This window comes from Scyliorhinus torazame, chromosome 9 (genome assembly GCF_047496885.1).
Source record: "Scyliorhinus torazame isolate Kashiwa2021f chromosome 9, sScyTor2.1, whole genome shotgun sequence".
Classification (NCBI taxonomy): Eukaryota; Metazoa; Chordata; class Chondrichthyes; order Carcharhiniformes; family Scyliorhinidae; genus Scyliorhinus; species Scyliorhinus torazame.
In genome coordinates, this window is record NC_092715.1 from 21,469,282 (window position 1) to 21,477,973 (window position 8,692).

General features: G+C 59.3%; 1 protein-coding gene across 1 annotated transcript in view; it reads right to left on the bottom strand.

The window, feature by feature from the left end:
• The window catches only part of mxd4 (MAX dimerization protein 4), a 28,226-nt gene extending 25,469 nt beyond the window's left edge, over nucleotides 1–2,757 (bottom strand). Inside the window, exons 1-2 of the mRNA XM_072515682.1 lie at nucleotides 2,315–2,757; nucleotides 2,107–2,194 (exon numbers count right to left, since the gene is read on the bottom strand). Of these exons, the coding sequence (XP_072371783.1) occupies nucleotides 2,107–2,194; nucleotides 2,315–2,402 (176 nt within the window). The 5' untranslated portion in view covers nucleotides 2,403–2,757. The remainder of the gene's footprint in view (nucleotides 1–2,106; nucleotides 2,195–2,314) is intronic.
• Between the last annotated feature and the right edge of the window lie 5,935 nt (nucleotides 2,758–8,692).

Below are 8,692 nucleotides of genomic sequence, written 5' to 3' on the forward strand. Positions count from 1 at the left end.
GGGGGGTGAGACGGGGGGGGGGGGGTGAGACGGGGGGGGGGGGGTGAGACGGGGGGGGGGGGTGAGACGGGGGGGGGGGTGAGACGGGGGGGTGAGACGGGGGGGGTGAGACGGGGGGGGTGAGACGGGGGGGGTGAGACGGGGGGGGGTGAGACGGGGGGGGGTGAGACGGGGGGGGTGAGACGGGGGGGGTGAGACGGGGGGGGTGAGACGGGGGGGGGTGAGACGGGGGGGGTGAGACGGGGGGGGTGAGACTGGGGGGGTGAGACGGGGGGGTGAGACGGGGGGGGTGAGACGGGGGGGGTGAGACGGGGGGGGGTGAGACGGGGGGGGTGAGACGGGGGGGGGTGAGACGGGGGGGGGTGAGACGGGGGGGGTGAGACGGGGGGGTGAGACGGGGGGGGTGTGACGGGGGGGTGAGACGGGGGGGGTGAGACGGGGGGGGTGAGACGGGGGGGGTGAGACGGGGGGGGTGAGACGGGGGGGGTGAGACGGGGGGGGTGGAGGGGGGGGTGAGACGGGGGGGGGTGAGACGGGGGGGGTGAGACGGGGGGGGGTGAGACGGGGGGGGGTGAGACGGGGGGGTGAGAGGGGGGGTGGGGGGTGAGACGGGGGGTGAGACGGGGGGGGTGAGACGGGGGGGGTGAGACGGGGGGGGTGAGACGGGGGGGTGACGGGGGGGTGAGACGGGGGGGGGGTGAGACGGGGGGGGGGGACGGGGGGGGTGAGACGGGGGGGGTGAGGGGGGGGGGGTGAGGGGGGGGGGTGAGGGGGGGGGGGGTGAGGGGGGGGGGGTGAGGGGGGGGGGGTGAGACGGGGGGGGGGGGTGAGACGGGGGGGGGGGGAGGGGGGGGGGTGGTGAGACGGGGGGTGGGGGGTGAGACGGGGGGGGGTGAGACGGGGGGGGGGGGGTGAGACGGGGGGGGGGTGAGACGGGGGGGGGGTGAGAGGGGGGGGGGTGAGACGGGGGGGGGGGTGAGACGGGGGGGGGGGTGAGACGGGGGGGGGGGGTGAGACGGGGGGGGGGGTGAGACGGGGGGGGGGGTGAGACGGGGGGGGGGGTGAGACGGGGGGGGGGATGAGACGGGGGGGGGGGTGAGACGGGGGGGGGGGTGAGACTGGGGGGGGGTGAGACGGGGGGGGGGTGAGACGGGGGGGGGTGAGACGGGGGGGGGTGAGACGGGGGGGGTGAGACGGGGGGGGGGGTGAGACGGGGGGGGGGTGAGACGGGGGGGGGTGAGACGGGGGGGGGTGAGACGGGGGGGGGGGTGAGACGGGGGGGGGGGTGAGACGGGGGGGGGTGAGACGGGGGGGGGGTGAGCGGGGGGGGGGGTGAGACGGGGGGGGGGTGAGACGGGGGGGGGGTGAGACGGGGGGGGTGAGACGGGGGGGGGTGAGACGGGGGGGGTGAGACGGGGGGGGGTGTGACGGGGGGGGTGAGACGGGGGGGGGTGAGACGGGGGGGGTGAGACGGGGGGGGGTGAGACGGAGGGGGGGTGAGTCGGGGGGGGTGAGACGGGGGGGGTTGAGACGGGGGGGGTGAGACGGGGGGGGTGAGACGGGGGGTGAGACGGGGGGGGTGAGACGGGGGGGTGAGACGGGGGGGTGAGACGGGGGGGGGGGGTGAGACGGGGGGGGGGGTGAGACGGGGGGGGGGTGAGACGGGGGGGGGGTGAGACGGGTGGGGGGTGAGACGGGGGGGGTGAGACGGGGGGGTGAAGACGGGGGGGGGGGGGTGAGACGGGGGGGGGGGGTGAGACGGGGGGGGGGGGGGTGAGACGGGGGGGGGGTATGAGACGGGGAGGGGGGGGTGAGACGGGGGGGGGGTGAGACGGGGGGGGGGGGTGAGACGGGGGGGGGGTGAGACGGGGGGGGGGGGGGTGTGAGACGGGGGGGGGGGGGTGAGACGGGGGGGGGGGGGGTGAGAGACGGGGGGGGGGGGGGTGAGACGGGGGGGGGGGGGGGTGAGACGGGGGAAGAGAGACGGGGGGGGGGGGGGGTGTACGCGTGGCAGTGTTTATCTCCGACCCAAACACAGCCCCGCAAAATGGCGACTGCGGGAGATTAAAGAGGCAAATAAACACCCGGAGCCACCCTCACCCTCACCTGTTATTGGGGCTTTTCCTCGTCTTGCCTTTCTTCCTGTTGAATTCGGCGGCACAGGGCAACAGGGACGCGTAGCCGTGCTCGGCCTCTGCAAAAACACAACAAACACCGTGTGGACATCAGTGCGGACACAGCCCGGGGAACCCGGAGCCCGGACTGGAGCAACCCGGAGCCCGCAGCCCCGGCGCCTGCCACTCTGCAGCAATACCTCTCTCTCTCCTCTCGATGTACTCGGCCGCCTCCAGCAGGGTTTGGATGTTGAAAAACGCCATTTCTCCGCAGCAGCTCGAAAACATAGAGACAGATCTGTAGCTCTGTATTTATATACACAGGCCGGGGACCCTGCTGTCGGGGTGGGGGTGGGGGTATAATTCAACTCCCAGCCTATCCGAAAATTAACATCGGACAAACGAGGCTTTTGCAAAAACAAACAGGGGGGTAAATAGATCTGAAACTCCAGAGGCTGGGAGTCCGGGATCCGGGCTGGGAGTCCGGGATCCGGGCTGGGAGTCCGGGATCCGGGCTGGGAGTCAGGGATCCGGGCTGGGAGTCAGACTGGGAGTCAGGGATCCGGGCTGGGAGTCGGAGACAAGTTTCTGCACCCTTCTGTCACCTCAACCCAGCCTGCTGAGCATTATGACGTTGTCTGATTGACAGCCGTGCCGTTCTGTCCAATGGGAGGCGGGCAGGCAGGGTAGGTTGCGCCCGGAGACACAGATGTATCAACAAGCCCCGGCGGCCGCTACTGATTGGCCATCGTCACCGCTCTCTGTAGCGGCCCGCGCCCTAGCAACAAGGGCGCGTGACCCCGGCCGCCGGGCTCCCATTGGAGGGAACACGCCCCCGCGCGCCCATTGGCCACCCGCTACACATCTCTAATAAGCTGGGCGGGGCCAACACCAGGCGTGCGCAGTGCGCGGGGTGGATAGGGGGAAGGGAGTTGCTAAAAAAAAAAATTCAAAACATTTAGAGTACCCAATTAATTTTTTCCAATTAAGGGGCAATTTCGAATGTTCAATCCACCTAACCTGCACATCTTTGGGTTGTGGGGGTGAAACCCACGCAGACATGGGGAGAATGTGCAAACTCCACACGGACAGTGACCCAGGGCCGGGATCAAACCTGGGACCTCAGCGCCGTGAGGCAGCAGGGCTAACCCGTGAGTTACTAATAATAATCATCTTTAGTGTCACAAGCAGGCTTACATTTAACACTGCGATGAAGTTACTGTGAAAAGCCCCGAGTCGCCTGTTCGGGTACACGGATGGAGAATTCAGAATGTCCAATTCACCGAACAAGCACTTTCGGGATTTTTAGAATCATAGAATTTACAGTGCCGAAGGAGGTCATTCGGCCCATCGAGTCTTGCATCAGCCCTTAGATAGAGCACCCTACTTTTCTTTTGTAAAATATTTTTATTCTCCATTTTCACATTTTCTTCAGAATTTACACCCCACCAACAAGCAGTAAACGGTAACAAATACAAAGTCAATTCCCTTATCAAGAACAACGATCCCATCCTCCCACCACCCCAAACAACGACCCACCTGACAAATATAAGCATCAAATAAAACAAACCCTCCCACGGTGGGACAAACAAAAGAGAAAAAAAAGAAAAAGGAATCAGGAATTGCCTATGGTCACCGTTGACCTAGAGTCCCCCTCCCCCTAACATTCAATGCCATCCAATCCCCGAAAGAGTACTGTAAATGACACCCATGCATTGCAAGACCCCCCCCCCCCCCCCGACTCCTCCCCTCCACTTCCTCTTACAAAACTCCTCCCCCCCCAACCTCTCTTCCTTCCCCCCAACTTTCCACCCCGGCTAGACTCATCGGAACCTGTTCTGCTGGGCTCCGATGGCTGCAGTCCCTCTCCCCACCTCACTCCCGTTCACTGGCCAGCTTAAACCGGCCAGCGTGGAGGCTCCCGCCCGGGTCTTTACCCCCCTTGCCTGGTCCCAGGAATACCAAGAAATCCCCTTTAGCACACAAACCCCGCATACACACCCAAGCCCCAAAGAACCATCATTGCAAGTGAAAGTCCCATCTCTTCCCTTGTCCAAGTATATACAACGTTGGCTCATTTAGCACAGACACCAGCCGCAGTGAAAGAATACAGTTACATGAGGCTACATCGGTACATGACCACTTCTCAATTCAGCCACAGTCCTTCTGCCTTCGCAAACTCCTTGGAAAGAGCATCCTACCCAAGGTCAACACCTCCACCCTATCCCCATAACCCAGTAACCCCACCCAACACTAAGGGCAATTTTGGACACTAAGGGCAATTTATCATAGCCAATCCACCTAACCTGCACATCTTTGGACTATGGGAGGAAACCGGAGCACCCGGAGGAAACCCACGCACACACGGGGAGGATGTGCAGACTCCGCACAGACAGTGACCCAAGCCGGAATCGAACCTGGGACCCTGGAGCTGTGAAGCAATTGTGCTATCCACAATGCTACCGTGCTGCCCCTAAGCCTATCACCTAACCTTTTTGGACACTAAGAGGCAATTTATCACGGCCAGTCCACCTAACTTGCACATCTTTGGATTGTGGGAATTGGCACGATAGCACAGTGGTTAGCACTGTTGCTTCACAGCACCAGGTTTCGCCCCCACAACCCAAAAGATGTGCAAGCTTGGTGGATTGGCCACGCTAAATTGCCCCTTAATTGAAAAAAAAAGAATTGGGTACTCTAAATTTATTTTTTTTAAATAAAAATAAAATGAACCCATGCAGACACGGGGAGAAAGTGCAAACTCCACGCAGTCACCCGAGGCTGGAATTGCACCCGGGTCCCTGGAGCTGTGAGGCAGCAGAGCTAACCATCGTGCCAACATACCACCCCTTGTGGGAGGAAACCGGAGCACCCGGAGGATGCCCGTGCAGACACGGGGAGAACGTGCAGACACACAAACAGTGACTCAAGCAACAAGGGGCCTCCCACAAGGGGCAGCACAATGGCACAGTGGTGAGCACTGCGGCCTCACCACTCCAGGGACCCGGGTTCAATTCCAGCCTCGGGTGTCTGTGTGGAGTTTACACGTTCTCCCCGTGTCTGCATGGGTTTCCTCCGGGAGATGGTGGCAGTGTAGCAATCATAATAATAATAATATAACAATCGCTTATTGTCACAAGTAGACTTCAATGAAGTTGCTGTGAAAAGCCCCTTGTCGCCACATTCCGGCGCCTGTTCGGGGAGGCTGGTACGGGAATTGAACCCGCGCTGCTGGCATTGTATTGCATTACAAGCCAGCTGTTTAGCCCATTGTGCTAAACCACCCCCTGATCCCACTGGATTTGTAATCTAAATGCCTTTGCGGGCATGGGCTCAAATCCCACCATGGCAACTGGTGGAATTTAAATTCAATCCAGGAAAATCGGGAATTTAAAATGGTGAACAAGAAACCATCATTGGTTTACGTAAAATTCCATCTAGTTCTCACCAAGGCTCCTTAGGCAACACCTGCCAAACCCACAACTGCTACCATCTAGAAGGTAAAAGACAGCTGATGCATGGGAACACCATCACCTATACTTTCCCCGCCAAGCCACTCTGCATTCCTTCACTGTAGCTGGGCCAAAATCCTGGAACTCCCACCCTAACGGCACTGTCAGTATACCCATATTGCAGCGGTTAAAAACGGTAGCTCACCTCCACCTCCTCAAGGGCAATTAGGAATGGACAATAAGACGACTTCCGGGTGCGGCGATGACCAGCTGAGTCGCACGTTTCGGCAGCTCCCTGTGAAACGGACTTTTGGGCTCTTGATAGGAGCCCCAACGGCAATTTTAACGGCTGAAAACACCGTGCGGTAAACCAGAAGGGTGTTCCCCCTGGACACGGATGGAAAAAGGAGAGGAAAGTGGCCGGATTGCAGCGGATCCTTTGGAACAACGGCAAGGAAGGCAAGCAGAAACCAAGATGGCGTCGGAAGGTGGCAGTTTCATATGGGGCCCTGAACAACAAGAGTTTTTGAAACGCTGCGTGGAGGAGATAAAAAAGGAAATGAAGAAAGAGTTGTTGGCCCCGATATTACAGGCGATTGAAGGGCTGAAAGAGGAACAAAAGACCCAGGAGCAGGAGCTTCGGGTCGTGAAGGCGAAAGCAGCAGAGAATGAAAACGATATACAGGGCCTGGTGGTGAAGTCGGAGATACAGGAGGCACACCAGAAACGATCTGTGGAGAGGTTGGAGGCACTGGAAAATAACGCAAGGAGGAACAACTTGAGGATTCTTGGCCTTCCTGAAGGTGTGGAGGGGGCGGACGTCGGGGCATATGTGAGCACGATGCTGCACTCGTTAATGGGAGTGGAGGCCCCGACGGGTCCGTTGGAGGTGGAGGGAGCATACCGAGTTATGGTGCGAGGATCGAGAGCAGGAGAAGCTCCCAGAGCCATAGTGGTAAGATTTCTCCGTTTTAAGGATAGAGAAATGGTCCTTAGATGGGCGAAGAAAACTCGGTGTAGTAAATGGGAGAACGCGGTGATCCGCGTCTATCAAGATTGGAGTGCGGAGGTGGCGAGAAGGAGGGCGAGCTTTAATCGGGTCAAAGCGGGTACTTCACAAAAAAAAGATAAAGTTTGGAATGCTGCAACCAGCAAGACTGTGGGTCACATATCAAGGGAGGCACCACTACTTTGAGACGGCGGATGAAGCGTGGACTTTTATTGTAGAAGAAAAATTGGAATGATTGGACTACGAAAATGAACGTTTGGACAAAGTGGTGGGACGAGTGGGGGGGGGGGCGAAGAGGGATTGTATGATTAATCCTGCGGTATGGTAACTTTTCTTTCTCCCACAGGTGGTGATGGGGGGAGGTGGGGAGGGAGAGGAGATGGGGCGTTGGCCATGGGAGGCGGGGCCGAGGGAGAGGCGCGGGCTTGGTTCCCGCGCTATGATAATTATGGCGGGAATAGAGAAGCAGGAAGGAGGGGGCGCCGCACGGGGCGAGCCGTGATCACGGGGGGAAGCCGAGGTCAGCCAGAGTTTGCTGACTTCTGGGAGCAACATGGGGGGGAGTAATTACGCTAGCGGGGGGTCTAGCGGGGGGGGGGGGGGGGGAGGGGGGAATTACTGGGTTGCTGCTGCTGGGGAAAGGGGGGAGTGGGTACGGGAAAGGATGGGCGGGGGGGCACCGTCTGGGAGAAATACAGCTGCGTGGGAACTGGGCGAGAAGCTGGAAAAAGATGATGGCTAACCGGCAAGGGGGGGGGGGTGGGAAGCCCCCCAACTCGGCTGATCACGTGGAACGTGAGGGGGCTTAACGGGCCGATAAAGAGGGCACGAGTACTCGCACACCTTAAGAAACTTAAAGCAGATGTGGTCATGTTACAGGAAACGCACCTGAAACTGATAGATCAGGTTAGGTTGCGCAAAGGATGGGTAGGGCAGGTGTTCCATTCGGGGCTGGATGCGAAAAACAGGGGGGTGGCTATATTAGTGGGGAAGCGGGTAATGTTCGAGGCAAAGACTATAGTGGCGGATAACGGGGGCAGATACGTGATGGTGAGTGGCAAATTACAGGGAGAGATGGTGGTGTTGGTAAACGTGTATGCCCCGAATTGGGACGATGCCAATTTTATGAGGCGAATGCTAGGACGCATCCCAGACCTAGAGACCGGAAAGCTGATAATGGGGGGAGACTTTAACACGGTGTTGGAACCAAGACTGGATAGGTCGAAGTCCAGGACTGGTAGGAGGCCAGCAGCAGCCAAGGTGCTTAAGGATTTTATGGAGCAGATGGGAGGGGTGGACCCGTGGAGATTCAGTAGACCTAGGAGTAAGGAGTTCTCGTTTTTCTCCTATGTCCATAAAGTCTATTCACGCATAGACTTTTTTGTGTTGGGTAGGGCATTGATCCCGAGGGTGAGGGGAACGGAATATACGGCTATAGCCATTTCGGATCATGCCCCACACTGGGTAGACTTGGAGATAGGGGAGGAAACAAGAGGGCGTCCACCCTGGAGAATGGACATGGGACTAATGGCGGATGAGGGGGTGTGCTTAAGGGTGAGGGGATGCATTGAAAAGTACTTGGAACTCAATGACAATGGGGAGGTTCAGGTGGGAGTGGTCTGGGAGGCGTTGAAGGCGGTGGTTAGGGGGGAGCTGATATCAATAAGGACACATAAAGGGAAGCAGGAGAGTAAGGAACGGGAGCGGTTGTTGCAAGAACTTTTGAGGGTGGACAGACAGTATGCGGAAGCACCGGAGGAGGGACTGTATAGGGAAAGGCAAAGGCTGCATGTGGAATTTGACTTGCTGACCACAGGCACTGCAGAGGCACAATGGAGGAAGGCGCAGGGTGTACAGTATGAATATGGAGAGAAGGCGAGCAGATTGCTGGCACACCAATTGAGGAAAAGGGGAGCAGCGAGGGAAATAGGGGGGGTGAGAGACGAAGATGGAGAGACGGAGCGGGGAGCGGAGAGAGTGAATGAAGTGTTTAAGACATTTTATAAAAAATTGTATGAAGCTCAACCCCCGGATGGGAGGGAGAGAATGATGGAGTTTTTGGATCGGCTGGAAATTCCCAAGGTGGAAGAGCAGGAAAGGATGGGATTGGGAGCACA